General features: G+C 44.7%; 2 protein-coding genes across 3 annotated transcripts in view; both read left to right on the forward strand.

The window, feature by feature from the left end:
- The window catches only part of LOC114647766 (XK-related protein 6-like), a 388,816-nt gene extending 371,180 nt beyond the window's left edge, over window positions 1–17,636 (forward strand). The window contains exon 3 of the mRNA XM_051924432.1: window positions 16,660–17,636. Coding sequence (XP_051780392.1) covers window positions 16,660–17,636 — 977 coding nt within the window. The remainder of the gene's footprint in view (window positions 1–16,659) is intronic.
- The window catches only part of clic5a (chloride intracellular channel 5a), a 1,193,419-nt gene that overhangs the window by 365,084 nt on the left and 809,335 nt on the right, over window positions 1–19,000 (forward strand). The gene's annotated exons all lie outside the window — the stretch shown is intronic.

A 19,000-nucleotide genomic window follows, 5' to 3' on the forward strand; every position in this document is an offset into this window, starting at 1 on the left:
ATTAAAATTAATGACATTAAAAAAAAAAAAAAAGGAAGTGTTGCTCGGACATACATACATACACACACAGCCCTGACCGTTTGTCTGTACAGGATTTTAAATTACTTGTAGCTCGCGAGGGCGGCACAGTGGCGCAGTGGGTAGCACTGCTGCCTCGCAGTTGGGAGATCTGGGGACCTGGGTTTGCTTCCCGGGTCCTCCCTGCGTGGAGTTTGCATGTTCTCCCTGTGTCTGCGTGGGTTTCCTCCGGGTGCTCCGGTTTCCTCCCACAGTCCAAAGACATGCAGGTTAAGTGGATTGGCGATTCTAAATTGGCCCTAGTGTGTGCTTGGTGTGTAGTTGTGTTTGTGTGTGTCCTGCAGTGGGTTGGCACCCTGCCCGGGATTGGTTCCTGCCTTGTGCCCTGTGTTGGCTGGGATTGGCTCCAGCAGACCCCCGTGACTCTGTGTTCGGATTCAGTGGGTTGGAAAATGGATGGATGTATGTAGCTCGCAAACCGTTTGACCTATTGAGCTGAAATTTGGTACACATATACTACGTAGCGTCTACTGTCCACTTGATGATTGACCTCCAAGGTTATTCCTCTTTTTATTTTTATTCTATTGTAGAATCAACTCTCAGCTGCAGCCGGCAGGGCTGCCATATGGTGCATACGTACGGGTGTCGTTCTCATTCCCTACCACCTTCCCCGTCACTTCCCCTACCTCTTCATATCTTAAATCATTCTTGATGCAGATTGAAGACTTAAATGCCAGCTTAAGTGAAAAATTAAAGAAAGCGTACTAAGTAATTGCAACACAAACATGGACTTAATCAGTTTTAACGCGAAAAGATGCCGACGAAAGAAGAGAAGAAGCGGACCACTAGGGTGGAGAAAACAAGAGTTGCTCAGGAAGAAGCAAGCGCATCAACCTCTGAGCAAACGAAAAAGAGCCGTTGCATCGCAGATAGATAACTCCTATAAGCCACAATAAATGCCTTTATTGAATAGACAAACCAGGGGTGAACAAGTTCCTTTCTACTGCAGCTACAGCCCGCGACACACATAAAAAACATCAATAATAACTCATAAACTTGCAATATTATTTAAGAAAATCGCAACATTTTACTCACTAAAAATTTGGATTATTTGTAAACAAAATCCATCCTCCTCTCTTTCCTCAAAAACAGTTTAATTACTCGGTCGTACAGATTATCCGTGCTCTTCAGTTCCATCACGAAGTCCCTTTCTATCGCCATCGAAGCTAATGCTGAAAGTTAAACCTGCTCTCTCGTATTTCTGGCATAAGTTTTAATTCACTTTAGGGCTGAAAATGTCCGCTCGACAGAAGCAGTGGACACGGGAATGCTCACCGCCAAACATACCAATGTGTACAGCTGCCCCATGATGCTCTCATTCAGATTTTTATATTACACCATCCTATCCAATCAACGGGTCTGAATTCGGTGACGTTGCCGTACGCCTGCTAGAGGGCCCTAGTGACACCAACTCAAAATCTGATTGGTTGAAGCAACAGTTTAATCAACATCTATTTTGTGTTAGAGGGCCTGCAGAATGGATTGTGAAGGCCTCCTGACAGACTTCTTTGACTTTGATCCTGCCTGGCAACAAATGATGGCTGAAATGTGATTGGTTAAATACTTTAATACGAAAATACATGTCTGGAAGCAGCACAACCAACGGAAAAGCTATGAAAGGAAGTGGACAGACTATTTGGAATTATTTAATAAGTATTCATGGACAAAATATAATTAACATCAGTTTGTGATTCAGATATTTTTTTAGGCCAGCAGAGAAGGCCTTGCAGGCCCTGACGGCCCGCCGCTGTATGTAACACTATAAACAATATTCTTCACCTGTCTGTTCCTACATGGCCTGACATGACATCAACAGTCTGCGAAGATTTTCTCATTTTTTTGTTCAGAGATTAGCCAACATTAGATCCCACATTACACCCTCTGTTGAGGACCCTTCAGTCCCCCTTACATGCTCGGCTGTTTCTTGTCAGTTTGAGCCTGCATCTCTCCTTTTTTGGCATAAGTAGTTAATCACCGTGGGAGGCACGGTGGCGCAGTTAGGAGACCTGAGGTTCACTTCCCGGGTCCTCTCTGCGTGGAGTTTGCATGTTCTCCCCGTGTCTGCTTGGGTTTCCTCCCACAGTCCAATGACATGCAGGTTAGGTGTATTGGAGATCCTAAATTGTCCCTGGTGTGTGTGCTTGGTGTGTGGGTGCCCTGCAATAGACTGGCGCCCTGCCCGGGATTTGTTCCTGCCTTGCGCCCTGGGATTGGCTCCAGCAGACCTCCGTGACCCTGTAGTTAGGATATAGCGGGTTGGATAATGGATGGATGGTTAATTACGTTAAACCCTGAACTTGTCCTTAGATATTGTTCTCTCTCGTCTTGTTAAAGGTGTTTTTGGAATAGCATCATCTTGAGACTGGTTCAGTCCCGGCCTGTTTTAAACGTGCTGTGGTGCAGCTTTTAATTAATAAAACAAATCTCGATTTTATTGACTTCAGACCCATCACCAAGTTAACCCTTCTTTCTGAAATTCTGGAGAAGGTTGTCTTTCCACGGCTGCAAACCTTTTTAAACGAAAATGGCATTTGTGAAGTGTTCCAGTCTGGTTTTAAATAAAACCATAGCACGGAGTCAGCACATTTAAGGGTTCTAATAAGTGACTCTGGGGGTCCTACTGTCCTGTCGCTTTAAATCCAACTGCAGCATTTGATAGTGTTGCCCATCTTCAGCGGGCTGTGAGTATTCAAGGAGCCGCTTTGGATTGGATCAGATCACACCTCACAGGCAGAAGCATTTCAGTCAGCCTGGGCAATCTCTCCTCTTCTTTGGCCCCCCTCACCTGTGGGGGTCCCTCAAGGATCTTTTCTGGGACCTATTCTTTTTTCACTGCACATGTTGCCCTTAGGATCTATTTTTGACAAACATAATAATTCTTTTCATTGGTATGTAGATGATAACACAGTTATATTTCCCAGTAAAAGAGAGCAAATCAAATTCTCTTAGACCTTTACTGGCATGTCTGGAGGACATGAAAAGATGGATGTCAGAAAATGTTTTTAGTCCATCCATCCATCATCCAACCCGCTATATCCTAACTACAGGGTCACGGGGAACTGCTGGAGCCAATTGTAGCCAGCACAGGGCACAAGGCAGGAAACAAACCCTGGGCATTGCGCCAGCCCACCGCAGGGCACACACAGCAAGCACACACTACGGACAATTTAGGACTGCCAATGCACCTAACCTGCATGTCTTTGGACTGTGGGAGGTGTGAACGCTGAAGTCGGAAAACGACGGGATAAACACCAATGTAAAATTAAAAGCAATTTCTTTATTATTTTTTCTTAATTCTTGGTGAGTAAAAAAAAACTGTGAGACTGCCCTATTGGAGAATGTGGGCATACTGGAAAAAAAAAACTGTTCCCCCTTTTATCACCTAGCTTGTTCATTAGCCAATGAGAGAACAGAAAAAAACATAACAGTTCAATTTGAGGTAATCCATAAATATTAGGGGACATCTTAATTTATGACATAGGAGTACAGAAAAACAAAGCAGTACCAGGCGCCTACATCATCTAAAGACTGTAACCTTCTCAGTACCCACTCAAACCCATTTTAAGCAGTTTTCTTAAAGTTCATTGCATTAGTTATAAAGAGATTACATTCTTATAACTTTAATATCTTCACTAGATTATATTTGTTTGATTAGATTAATAATCCTTATTTATTAATTCATAAATGACAATTTTTCTTATAATATTAAACAAGAGTAAAGAAAGATCACATTGATTTATAATATCACAGGGTGTTCTGTTAATATCAAGAGGTTAGCATTTTCACATAGAAGAATTAAATCAGTCTCATATTCTGTGCATAAACATAATTCCTTTCCTACCTAAATGCAGATAAAATCATATAGAAGTATAAAATCATATAGTTCTCTGCAGCACGATTAATACAAAATACAGTCATTGGTATTTTGTGAGTTAAATACAGTACTTATAATCATCTGCGGTGGGCTAGCACACTGCCTGGGGTCTGCTTCCTGCCTTGTGCCCTGTGCTGGCTGGGATTGGCTCCAGCAGACCCCTGCAACCCTGCAGTTAGGATATAGCAACTTGGATAATGGATGGATAGATGGATACCTATAATCATCCATCCATCCATCCATTTTCCAACCCGCTGAATCCGAACACAGGGTCACGGGGGTCTGCTGGAGCCAATCCCAGCCAACACAGGGCACAAGGCAGGGAACCAATCCTGGGCAGGGTGCCAACCCACCGCAGGACACACACAAACACACCCACACACCATGCATACACTAGGGCCAATTTAGAATCGCAAATCCACCTAACCAGCATGTCTTTGGACTGTGGGAGGAAACCGGAGTGCCCGGAGGAAACCCACGCAGACACGGGGAGAACATGCAAACTCCACGCAGGGAGGGCCCGGGAAGCGAACCCGGGTCCCCAGGTCTCCCAACTGCGAGGCAGCAGCGCTACCCACTGCGCCACCGTGCCGCCCCCTATAATCATTACAGTCAATAATGTTTTTTCTGCTTTCTCAGAGGAAACCCACGCAGACAACATGCAAACTCCATGCAGGGAGGTCTCTTAACTGCGAGGCAGCGGCTCTACCCACTGTGCCACCATGCCGCCCAATGTTCTTAGTCTAAATGTTTAAATTATTTTGGACCCTCTGATCTGAATTGTGCTCCTGCAAGTCATCCTGGCCCTTTGACAACTTACTATAAAGCTTTCGCAAAAAATCTTGGTGTGATTTCTGATGCTAAGGATCTGCGCTGGTATCCAGAAGGTTGCCGGTTCGAATCCCCGTCACTGCCAAAAGAGATTCTACTCTGCTGGGCCCTTGAGCAAGACCCTTAACCTGTAATTGGTCCAGGGGCGCTGTACAATGGCTGACCCTGCGCTCTGACCCCGAGGGGTATGCGAAAACTAACAAATTCCTAATACAAGAAATTGTATAAGGTAAAATAAAGAACAAATAAAAAAAAAAATTTGACAAACTAATGAACTCCATTGTTAAAGCTGAGGGGGTTAACTAAAGTCGAGACACTTCTCTCTGTAGATGATCTTGAAAAAACGATTCATGCGTTTGTCTCTTCTCGGCTTGACTACTGCAACTCATTACACACCAGAGTCATATATCAGTCATCTTCAGCTCATCCAGAATGCTGCTGCCAGGCTTCTAACAGGCACCCAGAATCACAATACTGTAATTATGATAATAATAATTCTCCATTTATTTGTCACATACATAGTTATACAGGACAACACCCAGTGAAATGCATCTTTTTCGCATACCCAGGGTCAGCCATTGTACAGCGCCCCTGGAGCAATTGAAGGTTAAGGGCCTTGCTCAAGGGCCCAGCAGAGTAGGATCTCTTTTGGCCGTGACGGGGATTCGAACCGGCAACCTTCAGGATACCAGCTCAGAGCCACATCAGAATCCCATCACAGCAGCCTTAGCTTCCTGTTCACTACAGGAGCGAGTTTAAAATGTGATTGTTTGTTTTTAAGGCCCTGAATGGTTTAACTTCCGCTTACCTTACTGAGGTCTTCACGGTCACTGAGGTCCTCTGATGAGAAGTTATTAGTTGGGCCGAGTTCTAGACTTAAGTTTAGAGGGGGGGTCACGCTTCTGCAGCAGCTGCCCCTACGCTTTGGAACAGTCGACCTTTCTATATTTGGTCAGTACGAACTTTTAAATCTCACCTGAAGGCCTTACTTTTTGGCTTGGCTTTTTATTTTATTTATACTATTACTTATACTATTTATTTAATCAGATTTGGTGTATTTAGTTTATGTATTTGTGTATTTATGGAAGCTGTAAAGCACTTCGGTCAACTTCTATTGTTTTAAATGTGCTTTATAAATAAAATTAACTTGACTTAATGCCAGTAGGCTAATTGTGTCGTCAAACCTGTTTTTATATATTTAACACTAGCTCACCCTACAGATATTGTAATATTGAATAAACAAGATAAATTGTCTGTAATCTTATAAATGACCATATTTGATGTATGCGTACCTAGTAACCATTTATCTTTGTATTATTTCAAGCATTTTTCAGGTTTGCTGTTGTTAAGATCCTGTCACGAAATACACAGTGTAACAAAAGGCGCTATATAGACGCCTGACCCGACGCAGACTCACACCGGAGGCACGTATGAAAGCAAATGAAACTTTTATTTTTCTTCACCTGTGGGGCACAACACAGTCCCAAAGCACTCAAAACACCCAAAAGAAAGTCACCACAACACACTCTCCTTTGCACCACCACTCCACCTGGCAAGTGTAGTCCTCCTCCTCCCGATTCCGGCTCCCGGAGTGGTGGTTGCTGGCCCATAAGGGCTCAGGAGTCCCAGCTGCAGCACCCCCTGGTGGAGCCTACAGGACCCAACAGGGCTGCAGCCAACTCCAATTCCCATGGAATTGCCCTGCGGGAGACCGAGGCACCGCTCTAACCCAGGGGGTTGCCATCTAGCATCCAGGGCAGCGTTTCTCAACCTTTAAGTATTTGCGACCCGAGTTTTCATAACAATTTTAATCGCTGCCCCCCTAACGTTTTTTTGAAAGGAGCCCACTAATATCAATTTGTTCTTTTTTAATTAATGATATATCATAGATGCCTGGGTTCGCTTCCCGGGTCCTCCCTGCGTGGAGTCTGCATGTTCTCCCCGTGTCTGCGTGGGTTTTCTCCCACAGTCCAAAGACATGCAGGTTAGGTGGATTGGCGATTCTAAACTGGCCCTAGTGTGTGCTTGGTGTGTGTCCTGTGGTGGGTTGGCACCCTGCCCGGGATTGGTTCCTGCCTTGTGCCCTGTGTTGGTTGGGATTGGCTCCAGCAGACCCCCGTGACCCTGTGTTTGGATTCAGCGGGTTGGAAAATGGATGGATGGATATCATAGATGCATATTTTATTATACCTACTTAACTTTTATCGACATTTATCTAACTCTATATTTATTTTTCTAGTATTAGAATGAAGTTTAAGTTAATTTGTTTTGGTTTCAATAGATGTATTTTTCATATTTTCGATTCTTGTTTTCTTTTTTTCACATCTTCACCCCCCCATCCTTTTTGTTACTTGGCGTCCCCCTAGGGGGGGCCCGCCCCACAGTTTGAGAACCACTGGTCCAGGGGGAGGTATTGCAAAGTCCATGGCTGCTCCCTCTGGACATATAGCGAAGGGGCGTCCTGGCCGGACATGGACCCCAGCCGTCCACCACAACAGACATGCAACATTAGATGTGGTTTTAAACTTACGGTTGATATTATTAGTCAGAAAATAATGAAAGACTTTATAGTTTTAGTAAGTTGTATATGCTAACCTGGAGTAGGTGAACTTACTCATATGTTACAGCCAGCGTTTGTTCTCTGGCTATTGCTAATTGTGAATAATCACTTTTTAATGTCATTGTTCAACTTGTTAGCTTTATTTTTTTAGTATATCGGTATTATGTATTGATGTTGCTGGAGGCAGATCCACACTAATATCATTGCTGAGGAATCAGAAGGTTCAACAACAACAACAACATTAATTTCTATAGCACATTTTCATACAAACAATGGAACTCAAAGTGCTTTACATGATGAAGAAAGAGAAAGAAAATAAGAATTAAAATAAGACAACATTAATCAACATAGAATAAGAGTAAGATCCAATGGCCAGGGAGGACAGAAAAAACAAAAACAAAAAAAACTCCAGACGGCTGGAGAAAAAACAAAATCTGCAGGGGGTCCCCCTCTAGACATTCTACCTCACATAAATGACCTCAATCAGTCCTCATGGGATTCAGGGTTCACATGGAAGGACTTGATTACCAGTTCACTAGAAAGATGTTCTCTCTTTAAAGGGCATGTTTGTCTGTTTGGGACATTTTAAAATATTTTTCAAGTTTTAAAGCTAGTGCCCCATTTTGTGTCAATGCAGACCTAAAAGACTCGTACGTTTGGGGTCTGGCTGCCTGGGATGAAGCCTGTTTCTAGACCAGGGGTCTCCAACATGTTGCTCACGAGCTACCGATTGCTCGCCACCCCTTTCCAAGTAGCTAGCCAAAGGGTTAATGAATCCTACATAAATTTGAAAATTTGATTTCAGTGATCCCTCCTCGATCTCGAGGGTTGCGTTCCAGAACCCCCTGCGAAAGGTGAAAATCCGCAAAGTAAAAACCATATGTTTATACGGTTATTTTTATATATTTTAAGCTCTCTCACACTCTTATAAACATTTCCCGCACGCTTATACAGCATAAACCCTTTGTATTCTCTTAGATATTAGGTGAGATTCGTTGAAATTATGTATGTAAACACACTGTTTATATACAGTAAAACCTAAATATTATTTTAAAGATATCGAGCGTCTCCGATATCACATATGTTACAGCCATTACGACAGACAGGCCACCAGCAATAAATACGTACAATGCAAGAAAAATTGTATACAGTGAAATGTGTGTACAGTGACACTAAACGTACGTACATGTTCTAAGTACATAGAAAATGAATTATGGTTACTCACCAACGATGACACGACGACTTGTCCGATAACGATGAGTTTAATTTTACTGCACAACAAAGGAGAGCGCTACAGCTCTTCTAATGGAGCCTCTTCAGGCGACTGTGTAGCACCGCCGTTGTTCTTCAATCCAAATCCCTAAAGCAGATTCCATCCGGACCACCGCCTTATTACGTCCACTGACAACTCATTTCGTGCCCTGTTTAAAGGACACTGCGGCCGTAGATCTTATATTCTTTTCCTCCTTTTTAAATAAAAAGAACCATAGGCTCATTGATGCCATAATGGCGTCCTACAGCGGCGTAGCTGTTCCCTTCCTTCAACATATCCAAAACTTTTACCTTTTCGGCAATCGTTACCATCTTCCGTTGGCACTTGGGCACGGCCCCTGAGGCAGTAGCAGGAGCAGATCGTTTTGGAGCCATAACGAAGGGCTTGACTACACACAAAGATAAACACAAAAGAGCACAAATGTTAACTCTTTACACAGAGAAACATGTTGATGCTGAATGAGCGAGACGAGATTTCCTGGTTAACGCAAAGCGGAATCGTATTCGGCGCTCCGTCGCTGAGCCAATCAGCACCCAGGAACTTAACCGCGTGCTCTGATTGGGTAGCTTCTCAGCCATCCGCCAATAGCGTCCCTTGTGTGAAATCAACTGGGCAAACCAACTGAGGAAGAAGCATGTACCTGAAATAAAAAGACCCATTGTCCGCAGAAATCCGCGAACCAGCGAAAAATCCGTTATATATTTAGATATGCTTTGTGGAAGATGACCCGGACACAGACAGGTGGACCAGTTCAAATCACCCGCAACACGTTTATTTACAAAGTCCATTATTTACAATAAGTGCACACAACCCCAAAATCCCCAAAGTCCAGGCCCACTCTCAAATGCCTCACTTTCTTCAGGCTGCCTCCTTGCCTCCTCCAAGACCTTGTCCTTCCTTCTCTCCCGACTCCAGCCCCCGAAACGGAGAGAGGCGGCCCCTTTTATAATCACCCGGATGTGCTCCAGGTGCCTCACTACAATTTTCTGCCGGCACTCCCCAGTGTGATGGAAGTGCAGGCTGCGCACCCGGAAGCACTCCGGGTGTCCCCGGTCTTCTTCCCCCCAGCACTTCCACCGGGTGTGGCGGAAGTGCTGAGGTCCAGGGCTCCCAAGGCATTGGGGCGCCCCCTGGCGGTGACCACAGGCCCCTACAGGGTTGAGCTTCAAAGCTCTGTACCCGTGGTCCCCATACCCACCAGGGTGGCCACCCCCACGTGGTCTGGGGGAGGCGCTAGCCCTCCTCCGGTCCTCCAGGGCGTCCCGACCGGGTCACCCCCCCATGCCACCTGTGACAGCTTACATATAAAATCCACAATAGAGTGAAGCCGCGAAAGTCGAAGCGCGATATAGTGAGGGATTACTGTAGTCAAATTAGGGGTGGGCGATCTTCCCAAAAAATTCTAGCACGATCCTTTTAACACAAAATCACGATCCACAATCTGACTTGTAATTTATCTTTTCAATGTGGCATACACTTAGAAGAATATCTGGACTCAAACTCATCAAGACCTAAGTAACACTTTATTTTAGTTAAGTTCAATTGTTCTCTCGTTCGCTAGCTAAGTGGAGTTAAGGACCACGCTCCGAAGCTGGTGAGTGAGTGAGGAAGGCCTCGCCCTTCGGCCTGCTGTGTGTTTCTCAGATTCACGCTAATAATTCAGTACTGCAAGTGATCTATGATACATAACGAAATGAGAGAAGTTGCAAAATCATCCATCAAGCAAATTATAGAAAAAATCCCGATCTAAATCTGAAGTAGTTCTCTCGTGAAAAGCAGACAGACATACAGACAGACAGACATTGGATTTTATATATTACTAGACAAAGAGCCCGTTTTGACAACGTAAGATGAAACGGGCACGAGTGGAATAGTATAATATATAATAAGTATAAGCACCACAAACCTGATATAGGTGTATTGAATGAAATGCGTAATTAGGCCTCGAGCTGTAGTCGAAAGCACCTTTCAGGCCTCTAGAGCTTTAATCGAAGTCGCCTTTCTCTTTGAATTTTCGCGGCCGTAAATACACAGACTGCCGCGATGTCGGTCTCGTAAGGTTTTTCGGGCAGCTGCGCAGAAGGCGACTGCACATTCGGCTTCGGATATGCGCAGAAGGCGACTGTGCGTTCCGCACCACAAACCTGATATAGGTGTATTGAATGAATGCGTAATTAGGCCTCGAGCTGTAGTCGAAATCACCTTTCATGCCTCTAGAGCTTTAATCGAAGTCGCCTTTCTCTTTGAATTTTCGCGGCCGTAAATACACAGACTGCCGCGATGTCGGTCTCGTAAGGTTTTTCGGGCAGCTGCGCAGAAGGCAACTGCACATTCGGCTTCGGATATGCGCAGAAGGCGACTGTGCGTTCCGCACCACAAACCTGATATAGGTGTATTGAATGAATGCGTAATTAGGCCTCGAGCTGTAGTCGAAATCACCTTTCATGCCTCTAGAGCTTTAATCGAAGTCGCCTTTCTCTTTGAATTTTCGCGGTCGTAGTCGGCGTTCTCTTTGATTTTTTGCGGCCATAAATCCGCCGCCTGCTGCGATGTCGGTCTCGTAAGGTTTTTCGGGCAGCTGCGCATTCGGCTTTGGACATGCGCAGAAGGCGACGTGTGCAGAAGGCAACTGCGCATTCCGCACCACAAACCTGATATAGGTGTATTGAATGAATGTGTAATTAGGCCTCGAGCTGTAGTCGAAATCACCTTTCATGCCTCTAGAGCTTTAATCGAAGTCGCCTTTCTCTTTGAATTTTCGCAGCCGTAGTCGCCTTTCTCTTTGAATTTTCACGGCCGTAAATCCGCCGCCTGCCGCGATGTCGGTCTCGTAAGGTTTTTCGGGCAGCTGCGCAGACGGCGACTGCGCATTTGGCTTTGGACATACGCAGAAGGCGACGTGCGCAGAAGGCAACTGCGCATTCGGCTTCAGATGGACGTGAGTGAGTGAGTGAGTGAGTGAGTGAGTGAGTGAGTGAGTGAGTGAGTGAGTGAGTGAGTGAGTGAGTGAGTGAGGAGACTGGCGAATTATGTATTCAGATATATTAGTAAACCTTCAAAATAATGTGCAGTTAAAGTCTCAACAGCATTCTCAGCATTTCTGGAGCTTAGTAGCATCAGTCACCAAGCAGCTCTGAAAATGTCAGCTTTGTTTGGGTCTCCACACCTCTGTGAGTCTGACATGAATGTCATGAAATCAAAGTTCAGAACACGACGGACAGACGAACATTGAAATGACTCCATAAGAGTGAACCTCAGTGGCTCTGCTCCACCAGACACCTGCCTCTCTTGTTGAGTCATCTGACTAACTCAAAAACACATCACACATGCGACTGGACACAATAATATCCACTTGCAGAGCCACAGCACCATACGCCACTGCAGTTGTAGAGCCGCAGTTACAGACCTGGAAGTGACTGACTTTGTAAAATTACTTTAGGAAGGTTTCGGCAGGTCTCTGCAAAGCCCCAAAGGTGACATCAGGTCCCGTTACTGGAAGGGGCACCTGCCAGTTGTGACTTACAATAATCAATGCAGGATGTGATAAAAGCACACACAAGGTAAACATTAATAGTGTATGTATTTCACAGAAACGATCCGTATTGTTTAGTTTGTTGTATGACACGACGTGATGGCAGAAACCCTCAGAACTTCACAATAATGCGTATTATTTGGTCTGATGTACTGTTTATCCTTCTTATTTTTGAACAGGTCCTTGACCCGAAGTTACTTTCCGGGCTTTGTCAAGACCTGCCGAAACCTTCCAAAAGTAATTTTAAGAAGTCAGTTCTGAAATGGCGGTGAAGTCACTTCCGGGTCTGCAGCAATATTAGGGCCACTGGCAATTCTGCCATTTTTTTGGGCCAAAAACCGTTCATCTGTTCAAAAACACCTACTGGAAAAAAAAATACAGAAGTGTGAACGGGGCTTACTTCCTCAATTCCTTTCAAAATAAAAATTTGTTATTTTTGAAATTAAATGTATTTTTTACACAATGGTGGCACACATTCATTTGTCATGAAACCTTGAGTGATCATAATTTGGAGTATAATTTAAACCCAAACACATCTGATCAATCAGAAAATTTCAATTTGCTAGTCAAAGAAATGATGGGGCATGATCACATACGGACCCGTGCCTGATTAATAAATTGCTTCTAAAAGCGTTCGTTTTGTGGGTTTTGGGGCTGAGATGAATTCACTGCTGGTCATTGTGGCTGCACTCGGGTCCCAATCTGGGATCCTGAGTTGGTTTGTCATGTGGTGGGTATCAGCGCCTGCTCCTAGTCGTGTTTGTGTTTTATCTGTGTAAAAACTGTGGAAATACAGGCAAGGATGAGAATAGAGAGGGACATTATAGAAGTTGTTCTTTCATAATTAATAATAATAATAATAATAATTACATTTACTTATATCGAGCTTTTCTAACCTACTCAAAGTGCTTTATGTGGACAGTAGGGAGCCATTTCAACCACCACCAATGTGGGGCATCAACATGGATGATGCAAAGGCAACTATTCATGCGCCTGTACGCTTACCACACATTAGCTCTTAGCTGGTGAGACAGACAGTTTGCCAATAAAGGACAGGGGAAGATTAGGGAGTGTTTTGTCTTGGTAGAGTAATATGTTGCTCAACTTTCCCCTATTGTATTATTAATATTTAGCCTTTGTCAGAATAACTCTAATCTCACAGACTTACCACTGTTTATGAGGTATTATAGTATATAACTTCTCCCCACCTACCCTTCTACATCTATAACTTCAGGCAATTAGGCGTAGTAAAAGACAAGCAGGAGTAAAGTTACAATTTAAACAATGTATTATTGATAATGGGGCGGCACGGTGGCACAGTGGATAGCGCTGCTGCCTCTCAGTTAGGAGACCTGAGGTTCGCTTCCTGCGTGGAGTTTGCATGTTCTCCCCGTGTCTCCCAACAGTCTGGAGCCAATCCCAGCCAACACAGGGCACAAGTCAGGAAACAAACCCCCCGGCAGGGCGCCAGCCCACCGCAGGGCACACACAGCTTCTCCACCAAACTTTACAGCAGGCATTATGCAGTCCAGAAGGTAGCGCTCTGCTGGCATTCGTCAAACCCAGATTGATCCATCAGTCTGCCAGAGAGTGAAGCGTGATCCATCACTATGAGAAGTTCATCTGCTCCGGAGTGCAATGGCAACATGCTTTGCACCACTACAGCCGACGCTTGGCATTGCACACAGTGATCTCAGGTTGCTCAGCAATGTGAACTCGTTCACGAAGCTCCTGACACCAACTTCTTGGGCCGATGTTATTTCCAGGGGCGGTTTGAAATTCTGTTTTAGTGATGCCACAAAGGACCGGCAATTTTTTATTTTCTATGCGCTTCAACACTTGGTGGCCCCGCTCTGTGAGTTTGTGTGGTCTACCACTTGATGGCTGAATTGTTTTTCCTCCTTGATTCTTCCATTTCTTAATAATAGCAATTACACTTGACCAGGGCAGATCTAGCAGAGCAGAAATTCCACTTACCAACTTGTGGCAAAGGTGGCATCCTATGACTGTGCCACGTTTAAAATCACTGAGCTCTTCAGTACGACCCATTCTACTACCAATGTTTGTCAATGGGAATTGCATGGCTATGCTCCTGATTTTATACAATGAAACACTGGAACTCAAAGATTTGGACGGGTTTCCACATACTTTTGGCCATATAGTATAAAAAAGAGCCATGCAGCATTCCCTGTATGCACAGTGGGGCTGCAATACGGCACTTTTTGTCTTCGTGGGTTTCCTCCGGGCGCTCCGATTTCCTCCCACAGTCCAAAGACATGCTGGTTAGGTGCATTGGCGATTCTAAATTGGCCCTAGTGTGTGCTTGGTGTGTGTGTGCGCACCCTACAGTGGGCTGGCGCCCTGCCCGTGGTTTTTTTCCTGCCTTGCGCCCTGTGTTGGCTGGGATTGGCTTCAGCAGACCCCGCGTGACCCTGTAGTTAAGATATATAGTGAGTTGGATAATGGATGGATGGATGGATTATTGTCAATATTCATAAATGATAACAATATGCAAAGTACATTTGAATATTGGCAACCATACAACCTGATAAATGTTGATGTGTAGTTTCAGGCGGCACACAGACTTGTAGTTACTTAAAATGTCTCAAGTTCATTTGTGGTCAGCTTTCTTCAGAACGGGCCGCATTGCCTGTCTCAATATGGCTGCCGAGCTGTGCTCTTCATTGTGTTGTCTTTTTCAGTTCATGGTGTCTGAGCTGCTCCTTCATCAGGTGTTGGTAAGAGAGAGAGAGGTAAAGCAAGCAGACTTCTAGATGTTCTGTCCAACCCCTACAGCCAATAGGGCGTCATGGTACTTAAAGGCTTCTGATACAAGCCAGTTCCAAACAGCCATACTTCAGACATCTTTACACCTGCCGTCCCCAAAAACCACATGTTAAGGTAAAGCTTGTCAGTTAGGCAGCCTGGCTTTGTGTGGGAGTTGAGAGACTTCAGAGAAACATTTACCAGTTTCAGGCAGGGTGGCACGGTGGCGCAGTGGGTAGTACTGCTGCCTCGCAGTTAGGAGACCCGGGTTCTGCTCCCTGCGTGGAGTTTGCATGTTCTCCCCGTGTCCCCGCACAGTCCAAAGACACACAGGTTAGGTGCATTGGCGATTCTAAATTGTCCCTAGTGTGTGCTTGGCGTGTGGGTGTGTGTGCGCCCAGCCCGGGGTTTGTTTCCTGCCTTGCGCCCTGTGTTTGCTGGGATTGGCTCCAGCAGACCCCTGTGACCCTGTAGTTAGGATGGAGGGATGGATGGATGTTTCAGGCAATTCCCCCAAATCCTGCCATAAAATTCAAAGAGACTCAGTCCTTGTAAACATGAATGCTTCTCACTAATGTAACACTAATATTACATTGCTTTGCCTAAGTTACAAATAAAGACATACATCACAACAGGGGGCCAGAATGACCAGGCCATGGTGGGCAATTTAGCCAGGACACTGGCAAGCACCCTACTCTTTTCAAAAAATGCCAACAGATCTTTCATGACCACACAGAATCAGGGTTTTGATATTACATTTCTGTGCCCATTTTTAAAGCACAGCGTCCCCATCAATGCTTTGGGGTATTGGGATCCACATACAGACCACTGGGTGAGTGCCTCCTGATGGTCTCCCCAACCCAAGTTTTTACTGAATGGTCTCAAACCCGAGATCTCGCCAGGCCTAAACGTGCTTAGTTTCAGGTGGTTCACCTATTCTGAAGTGTAGATGATTAGGGCCACTGGCAATTCTGCCATTTTGTTGGGACGAAAAGCGTTTATCTGTTCAAAAACACCTACTGGAAAAAACAAAATGCAGAAGTGTGAAAGGGGCTTACTTCCTCAATTCCTTTCAAAATACAAATTTGTTATTTTTGAAATTAAATGTATTTTTTTACACAATGGTGGCACGCATTCATTTGTCACGAAAACCTTGAGTGATCATAACTTAGAGCATAATTTAAACCCAAACGTATCTGATCAATGAGAAAATTTCAATATGCTAGTGAAATAAATGATGGGGGTGGCACGGTGGCGCAGTGGGTAGCGCTGCTGCCTCACAGTTAGGAGACCTGAGGTTCGCTTCCCGGGTCCTCCCTGCGTGGAGTTTGCATGTTCTCCCCGTGTCTGCGTGGGTTTCCTCCCACAGTCCAAAGACATGCTGGTTAGGTGGATTGGTAATTCTAAATTGGCCCTAGTGTGTGCTTGGTGTGTTTGTGTGTGTCCTGCGGTGGGTTGGCACCCTGCCCGGGATTGGTTCCTGCCTTGTGCCCTGTGTTGGCTGGGATTGGCTCCAGCAGACCCCTATGACCCTGTGTTCGGATTCAGCGGGTTGGAAAATGGATGGATGGATGAAGAAATGACGGGGCGTGATCACATACGGACCTGTGCCTGATGAACAAATTGCTCCTAAAAGCATTCATTTTGTAGGTTTTGGGGAAATGGAAAGCTGCCTTTAGTGAATTCACTGCTGGTCATTTTGAGATTGTAATCTTCCTCTCTTCTGTCTCTCCCTCCCCTTCCAGGCCTGTGCTCCTTGGCCTCCCTGCTCTCCCTCGCCTGGGTGCTAGCGTCGTACCACAAGCTCCTGAGAGACTCACGGGACGACAAGAAAAGTATGAGCTACCGGGGAGCTTTAATCCACATTTTTTGGCGCCTGTTCACCATCTCCTCCAGGGTGCTTTCCTTTGCTCTGTTTGCCTCTATCTTCCAACTGTATTTTGGGATCTTCGTGGTGGTTCACTGGTGCGTAATGGCCTTCTGGATTGTCCACGGGGGCACAGATTTCTGCATGTCCAAGTGGGAGGAGGTCCTCTTCAATATGGTGGTGGGTATCGTTTATATCTTTTGCTGGTTCAACGTCAAGGAAGGCAGGACCCGATACCGCATGGTAGCTTACTATGCGGTGGTGCTCACAGAGAACGCTGCCTTGACGTTTCTGTGGTATTTCTACAGGGATCCCGCTGCCACCGACTCTTATGCAGTGCCCGCCCTCTGCGGCGTGTTTCTTAGCTTTGCCACAGGAGTGGTTTTCATGCTTCTCTATTATGGTGTTCTTCACCCTATGGGCCCCCGAGCCAGGATCCTGGCCAGCTCCTGTTGCGCTGAGCTGCTGTGGGGACTACCTTTGCCTCCAGAGGCCGAGCCTATGGCTTCCACCCCGGGGCCAAGGGGTTCCCAAGCTACCCCTACTAGAGGGGGCTCCACTGGGGATCAGCAGCAACAACAAGAGGATCTTACAGCCGAAACCTGCCTGCCCGTTTTCCAGGTGAGACCAACGGTGCCAACCACCCCCATGGGAAGACCCTACCACCCCGAGGGTCCCCTCATTAAGATCGACATGCCAAGGAAAAGGTACCCAGCCTGGGACGCTCACTTTGTAGACCGCAGGCTGAGAAGGACTATTAACATCCTGCAGTACATCACCCCCAATGCAGTAGGGATAAGGTACAGGGATGGACCTCTGCTCTATGAGCTCCTCCAGTACGAGTCATCACTTTGAGGGTTTGCTCTTTGTGTCTTTCAATCTGTCTCTCCTTCTCTCTCTTTCTCTCTCTCTCTCTCTCTCTCTGTCTTTTTCCAGTGTTTTATTTTATTGTCAAAACAGTGGATACTTTTTAATTTTATTTTTCATTTTCTTACACATACACAACACTTAAAACAACAGGAAAAAAACAAAAGAAGACCAGAAAAAATGTTACAAAACAAAAATCTGCACAGAAGCGTTTGATTTTCTGGTTCCTGTATGTAAATAAGACTGTGTTTTTTTATGTATGAAAGCAAACAAGACCTGTTTTCTTTGCTCATTTTTTTCTATTCGAAACAAAAGATAGCAGTTCAATTCTATACTTTATTGTGTGGCAAAAAAAACAAAACAATAATAATGAAAGGTGTCTTCACCCTGCTGTTTTATATATGAGGGCATTCTGAGAGTGATGGAGGACAAAAAAGGGAACTTGAAATGCATGGACGCAGCTGGCAGCAGACCCCTCCGCAGTGGCCACTGTGAATACACGAGTCGAGGCGACTCACAGATGTGGCCTTCAGATGCCCGCTGACGAGAAACGTTGGCATTGCAGTCAAAAGGACTTTAACCTTTTGTTAAAAGTACTAAACTTCACAGGTGTCCAACTCCGGTCCTGGAGGGCCGCAGTGGCTGCAGGTTTTCATACTTAACCATAGTATGTGAATTTCCCCTTGGGATTAATAAAGTATCTATCTATCTATCTATCTATCTATCTATCTATCTATCTATCTATCTATCTATCTATCTATCTATCTATCTATCTATCTATCTATCTATCTATCTATCTATTATATAGTGCCGTTCACATCTATCTATCTATCTATCTATCTATCTATCTATCTATCTATCTATCTATCTATCTATCTATCTATCTATCTATCTATCTATCTATCATATAGTGTCGTTCACATCTATCTATCTATCTATCTATCTATCTATTTATCTATCTATCTATCTATCTATCTATCTATCTATCTATCTATCTATCTATCTATCTATCTATCATATAGTGTCGTTCACATCTATCTATCTATCTATCTATCTATCTATCTATCTATCTATCTATCTATCTATCTATCTGTCTGTCTGTCTGTCTGTCTGTCTGTCTGTCTGTCTGTCTATCTCTATCTATCTATCATATAGTGCCGTTCACATCTATCTATCTATCTATCTATCTATCTATCTATCTATCTATCTATCTATCTATCTATCTATCTATCTATCTATCATATAGTGTCATTCACATCTATCTATCTATCTATCTATCTATCTATCTATCTATCTATCTATCTATCTATCTATCTATCTATCTATCTGTCTGTCTGTCTGTCTGTCTGTCT

Source organism: Erpetoichthys calabaricus, chromosome 3, assembly GCF_900747795.2.
Source record: "Erpetoichthys calabaricus chromosome 3, fErpCal1.3, whole genome shotgun sequence".
In the NCBI taxonomy this organism is placed as follows: domain Eukaryota; kingdom Metazoa; phylum Chordata; class Cladistia; order Polypteriformes; family Polypteridae; genus Erpetoichthys; species Erpetoichthys calabaricus.